This window comes from Capricornis sumatraensis, chromosome 6, assembly GCF_032405125.1.
Source record: "Capricornis sumatraensis isolate serow.1 chromosome 6, serow.2, whole genome shotgun sequence".
Classification (NCBI taxonomy): Eukaryota; Metazoa; Chordata; class Mammalia; order Artiodactyla; family Bovidae; genus Capricornis; species Capricornis sumatraensis.
Window position 1 is genome coordinate 56,221,939 of NC_091074.1, and position 18,439 is coordinate 56,240,377.

At 41.0% G+C, this 18,439-nt stretch overlaps 2 protein-coding genes across 2 annotated transcripts in view; one reads left to right on the top strand and one right to left on the bottom strand.

The window, feature by feature from the left end:
* ABHD17B (abhydrolase domain containing 17B, depalmitoylase) overlaps window positions 1-395 on the bottom strand; it is a 44,227-nt gene extending 43,832 nt beyond the window's left edge. The window contains exon 1 of the mRNA XM_068974129.1: window positions 211-395. The gene's annotated coding sequence lies outside the window, so the exon portion shown is untranslated. The remainder of the gene's footprint in view (window positions 1-210) is intronic.
* Window positions 396-1,248: 853 nt separating this feature from the next.
* Window positions 1,249-18,439, top strand: part of C6H9orf85 (chromosome 6 C9orf85 homolog) — a 62,637-nt gene continuing 45,446 nt past the window's right edge. The window contains exon 1 of the mRNA XM_068973588.1: window positions 1,249-1,405. Within this exon, the coding sequence (XP_068829689.1) occupies window positions 1,304-1,405 (102 nt within the window). The 5' untranslated portion in view covers window positions 1,249-1,303. The remainder of the gene's footprint in view (window positions 1,406-18,439) is intronic.

An 18,439-nucleotide genomic window follows, 5' to 3' on the forward strand; every position in this document is an offset into this window, starting at 1 on the left:
CAAAATCCCAGACCCGATCGGGAGCGGCTTCTCTGCCTTTCCCAGCGCCTAGAGGAATCCCAGTCGCCAACAACAAAGACGCCTCCCGTTCCCCTCCCCCCGCCCGGCCCCGGCTCGTCACTCCCGCGCTGCGTCTCCCGGCCCAGCGCCCCCTCCTCCAGGCCGGCCGCAGCGCCCGGGCCCCCACCTCCCCGCCGCGGCCCCACGCACCTGCACCTGAGGGCCGCAGCCAAGGCGTCAGGCTGAAAGGGCCGGGAGAGAACCTCTGCCGCCGCGCTGTCCTCTACGAGGCGCGATCCACGCTGCCGCCGCTTCCGCTGCCGGACTCTGCCCGCCTGCGGGCGGGCCCGGCCAAGAAGCCAGGAACGAGGGCTGCAGCCCCCGGCGCCGGCACGTGGAAGGACGGCGGCGCCCGAGGGGGCCGGCTTAAGCTCCTCAGTCTCGCCTCGCGCCGACCCTGTTCCTCCACACGGGCTCGTGTTCTGCTGACTAACGGCCCCGGCGCGAGGCGCTGGAACGGCCGCCTCCGCCGCCGCGGTCGGCTGCTCTTGGGCCTCACGTCCCGCGCGGCCGTGGTCGCAGCTGCCGCAGCCGCCGCCACCTCCCTTTCTGGCACTGCAGACACCACCCAGACCCAGCCAGATTTTTCTCTAATTCTCTCTTCTTCGCTCCCCTACAGCCTGATGGCCGCGGGACTCGCTCTCGTGGCGGGAGACTGGAAGGGAAAACCTGGGGTTTGCGAGAGCTCACGAAGCTAGGAGTTGGTCACTGACTGTAGGAAGATGCCAAAGCTGACCCCGGCTCCAGCCTGCGAGCGGGCCGGGGGTGGGACGGAGTCTACTTTAGCCCGACTTCCACCAATCACAAGCAGCCCGGAGGTGTAGGGCTCAGGAGAGGCTGAGGAGAGTCGGCAGGAGGCGGGGATTGCGGAAAAGGAGAGCCAATAGAAGCAAGGCCTCCCCGCCCCTCGACTTTGATGGACTGCCACATTCTGACCAATGGGGTAATTCTCGCTTCGAAGAAAGCGGGATTTTTAGGCCGGGTTTGAGAGAGAGAGGCTGCGGGAAGGGGGAAGGATCGAGACTGGGCGGTTTTAAAAGGGCCTTGCGGACGCTGAGAGGCCTGGGGGTGTCCTTTGACCTCCGCGAGGAGTCACGTGGGTATGCCGGGGGCGGGGACAGAAAGGCTGATTAAGTTCCTTCCGGGTCAGTGGTAGAAGCGTGAGCTCCGTGGGATAGTTCCTCGCAACTTACTCTTCCTTGCATCTTCCTTGTCCCAGAGAGAGACGATTGCCGTTTCGGCGATGAGCTCACAGAAAGGGAACGTGACTCGTTCCAGGCCTCAGAGGCACCAGAATACTTTTAGCTTCAAAAATGACAAGTTTGATAAGAGTGTTCAGACCAAGGTAGGAACCTGCCTGTTGCACTAAATCTGACTCCAGGGAGGAATGGTTCAGTGGAGGGGAGAGAAGGAGGAGTTGGCGAAGGCAAATGTGGACCGCAGCCCAGAGTTTTGGCTGCACTGCAGCCCTTTCTAAAATGATATTCCCACGTCCTTTCTTTGACCTGCATGTGTTGTCTCCTCGTAAATATTTATATTTGGCAGTCAACATTTAACTAATGGTATAGAGTGAACGGGACCCTCATCAAGTCTAAAATGCAATGGGAAAACCGCCGTTGAACGTTCCCATCTGGATTACATATTTGCAGTAGGAAAACGAGGTTTATGGCGCGAGTGTCTTTTTCAAAGGTTGCACTAAGTCTATGCAGTCACCATTTCTTTTTGGAAAACCCCAGGCCCATAGGTTTGTAGGGAGAGTGTCAAAGTTCTTAAGCGCTCTTGGCCCCAGTATCTGCACCCACATAATGGGAATTTCTCTCTCATTTGTAAGATTGTTTTGAGAATCAAATTATTTGATCGATGTAAAAATGCTTGTTTAGCTGTTTATATTTCTTTAGAAGATTTCTTTAAGCTGGAAGCAGATTCAGACTGAATACATAGCCAGAAGTCTTGGGTTATATGCACCTATTGATTTGCTGTTAAGTATTTCCTCCTCCTCCCTTAGCTGTAAGGAGTGGAGATAATCAAGACAAGAACAGCTTGGGGGCAGCCTCCAGTATATCAAGTTAACTTGATATTAACATAAAACTGGAGCCCAGATTTGCTAGATGTATGGCTTAGGCAAGTTATGTAATACTTAGTGTCTTTTAGTCTTACTTTGATCACAAATGAGAAACCTGCCAGTATTACTGTGAAGTTAAAGTAAATCATGTATATGAATAATCTGGATCATAATTAGTGTCCGACAGGTGATTAATTTCTCAACATTAGCTGCTGCTGCTGCTAAGTTGCTTCAGTCGTGTCTGACTCTGTGCGACCCCATAGATGGCAGCCCACCAGGTTCCCCCTTCCCTGGGATTCTCCAGGCAAGAACACTGGAATGGGTTGCCATTTCCTTCTCCAAGGCATGCAAGTGAAAAGTGAAAGTGAAGTTGCTCAGTCCTGTCGGACTCTTAGCGACCCCATGGACTGCAGCGTACCAGGCTCCTCCATCCATGGGATTTTCCAGGCAAGAGTACTGGAGTGGGCTGCCATTGCCTTCTCCCAACATTAGCTACAAAAGCAAAATGACTATTTAGGGTACCCAGTGACTTCCTTTTCCTTTCCTCTTTCTATTTTCACTATACAGATATTTAAGGAGCATCTTTCATGTCCAAGGACCTATTACATGAGTATACAGTGTTCAAAAGAGTTGACTCTGCCTTCAAGGAACTTACGGTTTTCTGGGTCATGGGACAATAAGCACAGAGATGTATAATTATAAATTCTGATGAAGGGAAGCACAGTTGAGTGAAGAGTAGGTATTATTTTTGAGTGGATGTTCAGAGGCCCTCTCCTTCCTCTTAATTTGGTTCAGATTCAGAAGGAAAACCTGGAGCAACATTTGGGAAGACTTTACCAAGTTTGTGCCTGTCATCAATAGGTAAAACAAAGTAAAAAGCTGTGCTATTCCAAATAGATGTTTGTCTTGTCCTGTGTTCTTACTCTAAGTTTTTGCACAATCATTTACTTCTGTGTTTTTCATCAGGTGATAAAAAGCTGTTTGTTTAATAAGTGAAAGTGTTAGTGGCTCAGTCGTGTCTGACTCTTTGCAACCCCCATTAGCCTGCCAGTCTATGGGATTCTCCAGGCAAGAAAACTGCAGTGCGTTGCCATTACCTTCTCCAGGGGATCGTCCTCATCCAGGGATTGAACCCAGGTCTTTTGCATTGCAGGCTGATTCTTTACCATCTGAGCCACAGGGAAGCCCTGTTTAATAAGTAGTGGCAATGTAGCTTTCTGTGTTTCTTGTCCTTATAAGTACTTCTTGTCCTAGCACTTCTTCCTAGACTTCCTGTACTTTTCATTGCGTTTTCTAGTATTATCTAACAACCTTGTCCTTATGGTCTCATATCTTTTCATGCATCTCAAGTTCAATAGCTAAGTTTCATTCTGTTTATTACTTTTATCGTTTATTGCTTTGTCTCTATTAAATTGTGAGGAAGTCTCATTTGTACATTGGTGGAACCACCAGGTGCTTTGTTATTGAAGGTGCCAACAAAAACAGCAAGAAATATTTTACTGAGAAAGGATCATTAGGTTGATTGTTCCTGTGTCTTACAGAAGTATAATAAGGAATGCCACTGCATTCATGGCAAATTCTTGAACCAGCGATGTTCAGCTGTCGAAAGCCAGGATTTTGTTGTAAGCCTCTGATGGTGTCTTCATTCCTGTGCTTTAGACCAGAAAGGTGTTTGACTCAGTGACATCTAACAAAGGAGTGCTAAGATGTGCATGGTTCTCTATGACTCTCCATGAAGGATTGTAGTAACAACCTGACTACTTTGTACCTCATTTTTTTGTAGGAGTCTTCCAGGATAGTCCCCCTTCTCCTCTGCCAAGTAGTTTATGAGGACTGAAATTAAAAGTGGGATAATGAGATGTTTTATTGAAAAACAGCTTATAAATTTCAGACAGTATCCCAAAAAGATACAGATGGTAGCTGTCTTAAATATATCCTCAAAGAGGAGAGAAGCTTGGCATTGCAAATGCCAAACTTGAATCAATGAGTCAAAGTAAAAGAGAGAGGTTTCAGCTCAACATAAGGGAATTGTCTGATAGTGATTAGTATGCACTAGAATTGTATAACCTCCCTTTCTCTGGGGTTGTTAAAAGAAGCCTCTATGGCCATTGGCCTGCAGTATTCTCTTGTGACTTGCAAAGGTGGAAATGGGAGTAGTTTTGTTATCTCTTCTAGTCACTTGGCACTAAAACATTGATTGTATCAAGACAGGCTTGTGTCCCTTACTGGAAAGGCACTGATGTGTAGTGGAAGGAATCTTGGACCAAGAAAACAGACCCACATTGTAGCTCCTGTTCTGTTTATTTTGCTTTGTGATTTAGACTGTTTGTATACAGGTCTTAACCTATGCTACAGGGGCTGATATTATCTTTGGGGTTACCTTCCTGTCACAGTTTCTATGGAGATGATTACAAAAAATATTTTTAAGAAATAGTGATACAAATATACACTAAGCATTAGTGTATGATAATTTATATGGACTTGCAGTTGCTCAAAGCATAAAAAGTTGATTAGAAATGTTTGTTGAAAAATATTGAAACACAGAAATGTGTAAAGTAAGTGAAAGTACCTTTTTCCAGGCCTATTCGTCTTCAGATGTAGTCATTGTTAACAGTTTGATGTGTATGTTTTTAGACATCTAAACACAATATAGTACATATGAAATAAAATACATTTCTCCTTTTTCATTTAGAAGATTGGGTATATCAGAACATAGAGATTAAGCTCTTTCTTTTTTAATGGTTGTGTACTATTCTGTCATACATATGTAGAAGCTTAATTACTTTCCTATTAATAAACTTTTGAGTTCTCAAATTTTCACTTTGACAAATGAAGCTGCAATGAAATTCTTGAATTCACGTTATTTGTTCCACATCATTTATATGGTACCAAACATTGTGGTAGATACTAGGGGTATAAGGTTGAGTGTAATATACAGCCAGGCCTTTAATTGAAGCGTATAGTTTGGTGGGTAAGGTGACAGGCATTAAGTAATCTTTTGAGTATGTTAATATGAATGGAAGTAAGAGCTGTGAAGGAAAAGTCCAAGGGAACCTTGAGAGTGTCTAGCAGGAAGTCTTGATTAAGTTAGGAGGGTTTAAGAAAGCTTCCCTGAGATCTGAAGGATGGATAGCATTTAACTGAGTGAAATGGGAAGAGCATGTATCATCTTCTTAAGGATGCTATTTGTTTCATATGTGTAGCCAACATTGTTTTTATTAGCATGTTCGAAAGCCTTAGAACCCCAGGATCACATGATCTTATTGATGGGGCAGGAGTCAATTCTGTGGTCAGTACTAGATCTCACTTTTAGAGGGTAATAGTGCCTGCAACGCAGGAGACCTGGGTTCGATGCCTGGGTCAGGAAGATCCCCTGGAGAAGGAAATGGCAACCCTCTCCAGTGTTCTTGCCTGGAGAATCCCATGGACAGTGGAGTCTAGCAGGCTACAGTCCATGGGGTCACAAGAATCGGATACGACTTGGTGACTTAAACCACCAGTGTACATTACTTAGGCGTTTTTCAGTTAAAAAAAAGTGATTTAGCCAAAACTTGCTTGGCTGTGCACTTTGGTTAACATAACACCAGTTGCACTTGAATTAATTTGGGGGGAACACATAACATGAAGTAATTTGGGACAGGGGAACACATCCCTTTCAGGAAACTATTGTTATTACCTTGAAAAGGAAAAGGAAAATCTGAGACTATATTCTGTAATTAGTTTTGGAAATGAAGTTTTGTTAATAATAGCTAGTGCTTTGTACTTGTGTGTTAGCAACTGTGAATACTTGATCTAGATTATCTAATTTGATCTTCAAAATAACCCTAAGACAGATGCTACAGTTTTCCCGTTTTTGCCTATTGGGAAATGAGTGCCCAAAGTTGTGTTACTAGTACGTGGCTATCCATTTATTAGGTAAGGTCTGTACTGGGAGACCTCAAAGAACAGGTAAATCAAAAGCCCCTTTGTGTGTATGTGTGTTGGCTGTTGTTTTTTTAGACTGTGTTTTTGTCTGTAATAGAGGCATTGTAACATTAGATTAGGGTTGGAACAAAGATGAGCTTTAGTGTCACTGACCCTAAACACTGCCTGTTTGAAATGTTCCAGGGAATGCGTCTCTCCTCGCAAAGTGTTGCCCCAGGAGTGTCACACAACACAGGTATAGGCTGGTTGGATTGGAGTGGGTCGCCTCTAGTCAGCCGGGGCTGTAGGGCAGGGGTAGGGCTCTTATCACTCATTTCGTGTGAAAACAGAGGCTAGTTCTGTCAGGTCCCTCAGCTTCTGGTTTAGACAGAAGTTTAAAGATGATATGATTACATTTATACAGCAGAACAGGATTCTATGTTTACAAGCACCTTTATTCACAATAGCCCAACAAATAAAAAAATACAAATATCCTTCAACAAGAGAATAGATAAACAGACTGTGTCAATCATATAATGAAATACTACTCTGCTGTTTTTTTTTTTTTTAAAGCTACTGATACATGGCAGACATGTAGATAAGTCTCAGAAACGTTGTTGAAGGGAAAGAAGTTGGGTATTTCTCACATCTATAGAAATCTGAACAGTAGTTTGCCTTGGGTGGTGGGGGAATTGACTGGAAGGGGCTCAAGACAACTTTCTGGAGTGGTGGAAACATGAAGATCACAAAGCACTTATTGAAGCGCATTGAATTGAGCCTTTAAGGTCTGTGCATGATACATAAATTTTATATCAATTAAAAATAGATATTATAGTAAAATGACTGATTACTCAAATATTGTAAAGTTCTGTTTTTGTTGTTTGCTTTTGTGTTTGGGCACATTGTAGAAACACTGCCTATTGTCAGTATTTTTAAAAAGAAAACTACTTTATTAACTTCTCTAGAAAGAAAACAAATGACAGGTCGACATTCTAACATACTGAATATCTTCAGTTCAGTTCAGTTCAGTCACTCAGTCGTGTCCAACTCTTTGCAACCCCATGAATCGCAGCATGCCAGGCCTCCTTCTCCATCACCAACTCCCGGAGTTCACTCAGATTCACATCCATCAAGTCAGTGATGCCATCCAGCCATCTCATCCTCTGTCATCCCCTTTTCCTCCTGCCCCCAGTCCCTCCCAGCATCAGAGTCTTTTCCAATGAGTCAACTCTTCACATGAGGTGGCCAAAGTACTGGAGTTTAAGCTTCAGCATCATTCCTTCCAAAGAAATCCCAGGGCTGATCTCCTTCAGAATGGACTGGTTGGATCTCCTTGCAGTCCAAGGGACTCTCAAGAGTCTTTTCCAACACCACAGTTCAAAAGCATCAATTCTTTGGCGCTCAGCTTTCTTCACAGTCCAACTCTCACATCCATACATGACCACAGGAAAAACCATAGCCTTGACTAGATGGACCTTAGTCAGCAAAGTAATGTCTCTGCTTTTGAAAATGCTGTCTAGGTTGGTCATAACTTTTCTTCCAAGGAGTAAGCGTCTTTTAATTTCATGGCTGAATATCTTAGTTAACCGCAAGTCAAAATAATTCTAGTAGTTGTCTTCTAATATTTTCCCATCTTGTAAGCTTTTATTTACAAACTCCAGTCATGACACTTAAGTATTGTCTCTCTGTAAGAGAAATTCAGATGATCATTACAAAGTGGATCTTGGGAATTCCCTGGTGGTCTAGTGGTTAGGACTCTGTGCTTGCAGTGCTGAGGGCCTGGATTTGATCCCTGGTTCAGGAACTAAGATCCCAAAAGCCATGTGGCGTGGGCAAAAATAAAAAACAAAAAACAAAACCAAAATTGATCTTGTTCATAAGATTACTGAATCTGGATCTTATTTAACAGAGTAGAGTCATAGTAATTTAGTTGGCCATGATGCCTGCTCTGTAAAATGAGTGAATAAAACCTAAAGGGTACTAGTGGTAAGGCTCGTTTTGTTCGGGGTAGCTTGGACTCAAGTGATATGGGATCTTTGTCTTACCTCCTCTAGCCCAAATATGCTGTGCTTTAGGAAATGGTCTCATATTGGTTTAGGTAATCTCTGGTGTGAGTAATTTTGGTATGAGAGATAAAGTGCCAGTATGAGAATAAATGTTATTTCCTAATCAAGGGGTTTCAACAATTAAAGTTTAAAGAAGTGGGTAGCCATTAAATAAATCTTTAGCTTCGCAATGGTTTCCGTTATAGTTTTAAGGTAACCATCTTTAGCATTCTGGAGATTACCTGGGACTCCTTTTGATCTTTTTTCCAAATTGGGAAATGTTCTTGGTATATTCACCAATGCTGTCTATTACATGTTGTTTAGTTGCTAAGATGTTTCTGACTCTTTGTGACCCCATGAACTGCAATGTGCCAGGCTTTCCTGTCCATTCACTTTCTCTCAGAGTTTGCTCAGACTCATGTCCATTGAGTCAATGATGCCATCCAACCGTCTCATCCTCTGTCACCCCCTTCTCCTCTTGCCCTCAGTCTTTCCCAGCATCAAGATCTTTTCCAAAGAGTTGGCTTTTTGCATCAGGTGGCCAAAGTATTGGAGCTTCAGCTTCAGCATCAGTCCTTCCAATGAACACTCAGGACTGATCTCCTTTAGGATGGACTGGTTGAATCTCCTTGGAGTCCAAGGGACTCTCAAGAATCCTCCAATACCACAGTTGAAAAGCATCAATTCTTCGGCATTCAGCTTTCTTCACAGTCCAACTCTCACATCCATACATGACTCCTCGACTAGACAGACCTTTGTTGGCAAAGTAATGTCTCTGCGTAGATAGCATATTCAAAAGCAGAGACATTACTTTGCCGTCAAAGGTCCGTCTAGTCAAGGCTATGGTTTTTCCAGTGGTCATGTATGGATGTGAGAGTTGGACTGTGAAGAAAGCTGAGTGCCGAAGAATTGATGCTTTTGAACTGTGGTGTTGGAGAAGACCCTTGAGAGTCCCTTGGACTGCAAGGAGATCCAACCAGTCCATTCTGAGGAGATCAGTCCTGGGTGTTCTTTGGAAGGACTGATGTTGAAGCTGAAACTCCAGTACTTTGACCACCTCATGCGAAGAATTGACTCATTGGAAAAGACTCTGATGCTGGGAAGGATTGGGGGCAGGAGGAGAAGGGGATGACAGAGGATGAGATGGCTGGATGGCATCACTGACTCGATGGACATGAGTCTGGGTGAACTCCGGGAGTTGGTGATGGAGAGGGAGGCCTGGCGTGCTGCAATTCATGGGGTCGCAAAGAATCGGACATGACTGAGCAACTGAACTGACCTAGGTTGGTCATAACTTTTCTTCTAAGAAGCAGATGTCTTTTAATTTCATGGCTGCGTCACCATCTACAGTGATTTTGGAGCCCAGGAAAATAAAATGTCACTCTTTCCACTTTTCCCCATCTATTGGCCACGAAGTGATAGGACCAGATGCCATCATCTCAGTTTTTTGAATGTTGAGTTTTAAGCCAACTTTTTCACTCTCCTCTTTTACCTCATCAAGAGGCTCTTTAGTTCCTCTTTACTTTCTGCCATTAGTGGTATCATTGGCATATCTGAGGTTGTTATTTCTCCCGCAATCTTGATTCCAGTTTGTGATTCATCCAGTCTGGCATTTCACATGTTGTACCCTGCACAGAAGTTAAATAAACAGGGTGACAATATACAGCCTTTATGTACTCCTTTCCCAGTTTTGAACCAGTCTTGCTGCATGTCCAGTTCTAACTCTTCTTGACTCACATATAGGTTTCTCAGGAGGCAGTAAGGTGGTCTGGTATTCCCATCTTTTTAAGAATTTTCTACAGTTTGTTGCGATCCACACAGTCAAAGGCTGGAGTGTAGTCAATGAAGCAGAAGTAGATGTTTTTCTGGAATTCCTTTGCTTTCTCTATGATCCAACATGGATTTAAGTTAAAAGTATCCTTCCCCAATTGACTTCTTATTATATTCAACATACTTTTTCACTTGACAAGGTGATTTAATCTATGATGAGCGTTATAATACATAGGAATATTGTACTAATTAAAAGTCTTTAAAATTTTTTTAAAAAGTCAGTGCTAAAAAAAAAAGTCAGTGCTAGTGAGTATTCACTATTTTGAAAATTTTTAAGTACTGTGTTCTCTTTTACACAAAATAATCTCATCCATGTTTGGGGATATTTCATTTACCTACAATTCCAAGGTGCCTACAATTTCCTTAGTTTTAATGCCTGCTACAATATAATTTTTCCACATTATATGTGGAATTATATGTTTTAGACATTTCATTTTACGCATAATAAATGACAACTAAAATTAATTTATCTTGATTTGGTCTATGTGTTAAGGCATAGTACTGTACTCACTGTTGGATTATAAAATTTTATAATTACATTGTCAACTCTTGTTTCTGCTGCTGCTGCTAAGCCGCTTCAGTTGTTCTCTACATGAAGGTAAATACTACCGTGTTAGAAATACAGTATTCTCAGAATTCTTCATCTAGGTAAATTAGTTCACCTGAGAGAGAGAGAAAGCGTCATAGTGTATATTAACTCTTCCCCAAATGGGGTCATTTTCTGTTTAGAGAAAAGCTGTGTGGTTGGAGTGTCGCCATTGGACAAAGAACCTCAGGGGTGAGCGTTACATACAGGCTGCTGCAGCATTCATTGGGCATTTGTTATTTTAAGCTGTAGGACTCTTTCCACACCTGCAGAAGTGTTGCTGTGAGGTCACAGGCAAGTTTACAGAGAACCTTGCTTATCCTCAGAACAACCCTGCTGTCAGCTCACTCCATCCTCAGTTGTTATTGGTCTTTTGCTCACCACTGACTTTTGTGAAAGGAAGACATGAAATGAGAAGGGGATAAAGGAGTAGCTAGCATGCCTAAAATTCCTTTCTGAAATTTTCCTTATCACTCCAGGGCAAATAGCACTTAAATATATTGAATGAATTAAATAAACATTCCTCTTTTCACCTTGTCTGTGTGTGCAAGGCCCTCTGCATGATAGTAGTTATCATTAGGATTCTTTAATTGCTAAGCAGAAAGGGAATTTATTGAAAAGATACCGAACTGCTCTCATGAAGCTTAGAAAAGGTATTTATTAGTTTGCTTTGGTTGATTTTTTAGTGACCAAGATTCCCGGGTTGGCCATTATTGCTGGGAAATTTTATACTCATTTGACTTCATGTGGATTCTAATTGGCAGTCTTTGAACTTTTCAATGCCCCGTTCCCTAACCATTCCAATTTGCCTTCTGGAATTGATAGTTTACTATCATCAGAGACATAGTGTTGAAAATAAACTTTCTTTCACTTTCTTGCCCTGACTATTCCTGGGAACTCTGTTTCCCTGTAGTCTTTAAGTAACAATGTTTTTTCACCCTGTATCTTCCACCCGTCATTTAGAACCCTTTTTCCCATTTACTTCTTCAGTTCAAGTTTTCCTTGCTCAAAACCCCACCTCTTCTGAAATACATGGCATCAGACTGTTGATCTCCTCCAGATCTATCCTTACATGCTCTTTAGTATCTGGCTCTCTGCCTTTCCACATTTTCCTGCCATCATGCTTAGTGATTGCTACAGTCACATGGATAGTCAAACATCTTTTCTCTCAGTTTTTATATCCCCCACCTCAGAAATCTCCTCCCGTGTTCCAATATTAAACCCTCATTGCTGGTAACTGCTCCTCTTACAAACTTGAACAAACAACAGAAACTGACCACCATCTACTTACCTGGTTTTCTTATTCCTCAAATAATTTTTTAAAATTCCACTGGGTACTCACGTGCATTAACGTTTCCACTTTTCACTGTACCTCATCCTTGTCCTTTTCCCCCTCCTTATCCAGCACGGATACCATGTTCTATCCGTACAACTGCTCTTTTACATATACTTCAAATCCCTTATTTTTCTTCCCTTCTGTGGGACTTGCCTGACAGAATCCTAACCTTGCTTGGATCCGGCTTTCTATCCACCATTGCATCTACCAAACTACCTGCATCTGTACCCATACACACTCCTTCCTGGTACAGTGGATGAAATGCCTACCCTCCCTGAGACTAGTCCCTTTGCTTGCACTCTGGAGCTCACTCATTCTTGCTGACCTTGTGATTTTAAAAGGCTTAAGACTCCTCAGTTGTCCGTGTTCGGTTGTGTCATTAGTCTTTCCATCTGTAATGGGTTATGCCTGTTTGTTTGTTTTTAAATCCTCTTTAGATAGAATCCATGTTCTTTTCTAGCTCCACCCTATTTCTTTCTTCTTCTTTATAGAAAAGTTCTTGATCTCCATTTCTTTACCTCCCTTTTTTTTCTTTTCAATCCCAATTTAAGTAGTTTTTGCACACGTGCATGCTAAGTTGCTTCAGTTGTTTCCGACTCTTTGCAACCCTGTGGACCGTAGCCCTCCCGGCTCCTCTTTCCATGAGATTCTCCAGTCAAGAATACTGAAGTGGGTTGCCATGCCCTCCTCCAGGGGTCTTCCCAACCCAAGGATGGAACCTGTCTCTTATGTCTCCTGCCAATGCAGGAGTGTGCTTTACCGCTAGCACCACCTATGCCATTGTGAAAACCACTCTTGTCAAGGTCACTGATCTCTGTGTTGCCAAATCCTTGTGTTGCTCAGTGCTCACCTCACTCACTTGACTGGCAGCATTTGCCTCTCTAGCATTCTCCTGAGATAGTCTTTTTAGTTCAGTCCATGACTTTAAATACCATCTTTATGTTGATGCCTTCCAGATTTGGAACTCCAGGCCAGCCTCTCTCCTAAGCTGCAGAGTTGTTGTATATTTAACTACCTCAGTTCAGTTCAGTTCAGTCGCTCAGTCGTGTCCGACTCTTTGCGACCCCATGAATCGCAGCACGCCAGGCCTCCCTGCCTATCTACAACTCCCAGAGTTCACTCAAACTCACGTCCATCGAGTCAATGATGCCATCCAGCCATCTCATCCTCTGTCGTCCCCTTTTCCTCCTGCCCTCAATCCCTCCCAGCATCAGAGTCTTTTCCAATGAGTCAACTCTTCACATGAGGTGGCCAAAGTACTGGAGTTTCAGCTTAGCATCATTCTTCCCAAAGAACCCCCAGGGCTGATCTCCTTCAGAATGGACTGGTTGGATCTCCTTGCAGTCCAAGGGACTGTCAAGAGTCTTCTCCAACACCACAGTTCAAAAGCATCAATTCTTCAGTGCTCAGCTTTCTTCACAGTCCAACTCTCACATCCATACATGACCACTGGAAAAACCATATCCTTGACTAGACGGACCTTAGTCGGCAAAGTAATGTCTCTGCTTTTCAATATGCTATCTAGGTTGGTCATAACTTTTCTTCCAAGGAGTAAGCATCTTTTAATTTCATGGCTGCAGTCACCATCTACTTGACCTCTATTCTTTAAAATCAGAAAGCTTAACATGACAAAGAAATCTCAATTTTTTTCTTGCTCAAACCTTTTCTTCCTTCTGTATTTCCCAACTCTGTTAACAACTCCGCTATTTACTGAGTTCCTCAAACCAAAATATAACAATTGCCTTTGACTGTTGGCCTTTTTGTACATTCTGTGTTTCAGTTTGTCAGCAAAACTGTCAACTATTTAAATTATGTTTAACTTTTATAACCTTCTCATTACTTTTAGTTAAAGAGTATAATTGACTAAGACCTTTTTACCAGAAAGGATAGTCAAACAGACTGATTTCAAGCTGTGACTTAGAATTCTAGTACTGTCAATTTAGGCCATCATTCCTATAAGTGGATGCAGTCTGTTTTGGTTTTGATCATTTTACTTTGAAGAATAAAAATATTTTGAAGTGTATAAATTGGATAGGAAAAAAAATTTGTCAGCTTACAAATATATGATTTTGGATTTTGGCTGAAGGTGCGTGCATATGTGTGTGTGCTAAGTTGATGTAGTTGTATGCCACTCTCTGCAACACTATGGACCACAGCCTGCCAAACTGCTCTGTCCATGAGATTCTCCAGGCAAGAGTACTGGAGTAGGTTGCTGTGACCTCCTCCAGGGGATATTCCCGACCCAGGGATCAAACCTGCATGTCTTATGTCTCCTGCATTTGGCCAAAGGCCTCAATCTGTTATTCAAGATAGTGGCAGCGTGGTGTGGTAGGAAGACATTGATATTGGAGTCCAGAGAGTTAGGTCAAATTCCCTAGTATTTACTTGTTCTGTAATCTTCGACAAATTTCTTAAGTAGTCAAGATTTTAGTGGGTTAGGTTATATTGTGAAAGTTAGGTAAAGTTTATTCAGTGTTTACCTCACATGACACCTGGCATGCAGTGTGAAGCATTCTGTAGATGCTAGTCCATTCCTTCAGCTTATATGACGTTCATCATGCTCACAAGCTACTCCTGCTCACATGCTGCTCCCTCATTTATGCACTTCCTGGTTAATCCCACTGGAATGTCTCCCTCCTTCCCTGTGGCATTTACTGCCCTCATGGCATACATGATGCATGTCTTAGTAGGTATTGGTACATATGTCTTGGCTTCTTTCTCTTACACATACATCACAAATGCCATCTGTGTCTGGCAGGAGAGGCTCAAGTATTTTTTTAAACTACTAATGGTGTAATATGTATGTCTAGTAGCAGTTCAGTGCTGTGGGATGAAGGAATGGAAATCAAGTAGTTCTTACTGACACTTGGCAGTTAGTTGTTGGTCTTTGTTAATTCATCTGTCTTTATTGACATCTGTCTTATTGTCTTATATAGCAAGCATTTGCAAAAGATGAGTATGATATGAATCCTTCATTCAAGAATCTCAGACTAGTAAGGTGAAAAAAGATAAATATGGGGCATTTTCATTTATTAAACTTTTGTTGAAGTATAACATACAATGTGTAGAAAAGTGCAAAAATCATAATAGAATTAAATGAATTTTCACAGACTGAACACAGTCATGTAGTCACCACTCAGATCAAGAGAATGTAACTGGCCCCTCCTAGTCATTACAACTCTCTCCTCTAATAACGATTATTTTGATGAAGATGAAGTATTTTTGAATAACCTTAAAGTCTTGGCTTTTGGAGTCAAAGAAGAGATTATAGGTGCCCAGATAACCAGCCTTTCTGTATAGAAATAGTGTTAGTGGGTATAGACAAGCATCCTGATGGATCATATTAAGTGCTTAAATATACAGCAAGACTTCATATAGTCCTTCTTTGAAATGTAAAAATTGGTGTGATTTGATTTTCCAAGTGATTGATTTAGTCCCTATAGGATTCCTGACTTCTTAAACTATCAAGAGTAAATTTGAACTTTCCTTTAGCTTTGGAGCTGATTATTTCAACCTCATCCTAAATCTCTTCCACTTGATCTACTTCCTCATGAGGTTGAATTGCATTTTAAGAACTTTATGGTGGACATTTTCTTAGATATTTTATCAGGTTCATTCCTAATTGGAATAGTTGTATCTATATTTTGAAGATAATATAATTCAAATTATCCTTATGAAACTGAGTTGTAACACACTTTGTTTTTGTTTTGGCAGTTATATGTTATTAACAAAGAAATATTCTTATAGGTGATAGAACTATGTATGTAGAATAATTTTCAGTGGTGGTTCATTGGCATTAGAATTCTGTTATAACTTTATATTAATCACACCTGTTTTGAAGGCCATTTTCAACAGGGATGTGAAATACCAAGCTAAACTAGGGATTATTTTAAATGTTTGTTGTCCTATAAAGATTTCTGTATTATTAATGCTCCACCCTGTCTTACCAGGTGGCTGACTTATTTGTTTTGACATTACTCATGTCCCTGAAGTCATCACATTGAGTAATATATTTGACATCATGGTATATACTTGCATATGTTAATATTCTATTTACCATCATTAGCCTTTATCACAAGACATTGTGGTAATATGATATCATGTTTCCTGTAAACGTGAATACTTGTAGGACATACTTGTAGAATAGTCATGTGGGATAAGTTGTCATTTATCATCCATATAAAATGATATTAGGGTTACTTTTACATATGTGATGCTTTTGCTTTAATTTAAACTCCTCATTATCGAACCATGGATGGTTCTTTGACCCTCATATGATGATTTCAAGGTCAACTGTTTCCTAGTATATTTAAATAAAAATCGCTGGTTTCTTGTGCTAGTTAATTCTAATCTTAGAGATTCTCTAGGGACACCTTTATTAATGCCTTCATTCTCTACCCAGTAAGAAAAAAATCAGTCAAATTTTACTAAGGCTTCTAATTCAAAATGACTGACTGAAAGCATGCATTTATCTTTCTGTTTTTAAAATGAAATGACAGAGGGAAAAAATAAAGTTGCAACATTAGAAAAACTGAAAAAACAAAAAGAAATTTAAGATATAAAGTAGATGAGATTAGATTGATTCAACTAAGCATTTTTTGAATCTGTGTTATAATACAGACGGAAGTCAACGTTTTTCCAGTAAAACTCTGGAACAATGTCAGTATCAGAATTAATAAGATCTGTACCAATTTTTTGCATCAAGTGGCTTTCTCTATCATTTACCTTCAAGGTAAGGTCAGAAGAGCAACTCTAAACTGGGGACATGCCATGAAAGACAAAATCAGAGCAATATTCTTGATCATTTCTGGTCTCAGAGCTTAACGAGGAATCCGTAGGCTTAGAGGCAGCATGCTTCCTGTGCTACTAAAGCTAAAGCTATCAAGCTGTTAAGTTTTTTCCTATCAGCTAGAGGCAGAGATTGTATAATGTTTGGATTCCAGAACTGCAGCATTTCTCAATTCTGCTCTAGTAACCCATTCTAGATCTGTTGATTATACTATAATAGTACTGTCCAGAACAACTTTCTATGATGGTAGAAATATTTCAGATCAGTTCTACCCAGTATGGTAGCGATTAGCCACTTGTACCTGTCGAGCATTTGAAATATGCCCAGTGGAACTAAGGAACTGAATTTTAATTGAAATTCCATTTTAATTGTTACATGTGAACAGTGGCTATCATACTGGGTAGTGCAGATCTAAACCCTCGGTTATAAATACGAGCAGACTCCTGAGAAGCACTAAACTTTTTAGGAAAACCAAAACTATGAGATGTAGACTGGAAACCCTACCTCCTCTGCCTGGGTAACAAAGGTAATAGAAGACACAGAGGAGAACTTTGAAAAAGTGTAATTGGTATCCATCTTTAATGACTCAGAAAGCTCTCAAAATTCATAAAACAAAGATAGATTGCTGCTAAAAACTGCAGCAGCAGCTGCAGAAGCCTATGACATTTTGTAAAAATGACAATTGTGGTTACAGAAATGTAAACATCTTAATAAGATGGCTAAATAGCAGTATGGACAAGACTGAAGACTAAATTGGCAGTTTGAGAGATCAAGCCATTGGATCTGTCTAAAACCTAGTATGAAAGGTCAAAATGATAAAAATTCTGAAATGAAATTTCAGATAAGGAGGATCAAGTTAGGAGAGCTACTATCTGAGTAAAAGAAATCCAGAAGACAAGGAGGGTGAGGAAGAAATGTTAAAAAGTAACGGAAAAAAAACACAAAAATTTTCCAAAGTTGATGAAAATCTTAGACCTTCAGATAGCAGAGCTCTAGACCTATCATGGTTATATTTTGGAACTCCAGTCGTAGAAGTGCAAAGAAATTCCTATAGGCTTTCAAAGAGAGGGAAAAATGAGGTTACCCATAAAGCAACTGTGATCCTGTGGGCATCAGACTTCTCATCTGCTTCTTGGAGAAAAAAAGAAAGGAAAAGGTATACAAAGTGTTACAAAGAAAGTATTTTGAATTAAGAATTATTATTATTTTTAACATTTATTTATTTATTTGGCTGCACCGAATCTTAGTTGCAGTTTGTGAGGTCTAGCTCACTCACGAGGAATCAAACCTGGGCCCCCTGCCTTGGGAGCACTGAATCTTAGTCACTGGACCACCAGGGAAGTCCTGAATTAAGAGTTCTTTATAGAGCTAAGCTATGGCTTGGAAATCAAGGCAAAAGAATCATCCAGACTAAAAGTTTGTCAAAAATACCTATATAGTAAGTAATGTACTCCAGGGTATTAGGAAGATACGTGGTAGAAGAAACAGCGGTAAAAGGAGAACTCAGTAAACTAAGTTAACTTTTCAGTAAACATTCAGTAAACATAAATACTGTTATATGTAAATCATAAAACAGAAGAGGTAAACTATTTGGAAGACAAAATCTATACTCATTTCAGCCACACTTGGGAATTTAAATCAAAAGCAAGCTAAAGGTCTTGTCTTAGAGTGGTGGAAAAGCCATAGAGAAGAGAAATCAGTATCCTCATTAAAGTCTGAAATGCCTGTTATTTGTTTAGTGTCTGTGCTAAACTACTGGAGATGAAAATAAGACCTTGTTCTGTCCTTTATGGTGTTGATAGTGTAGCTGGAGAGTTAAGACACTGTA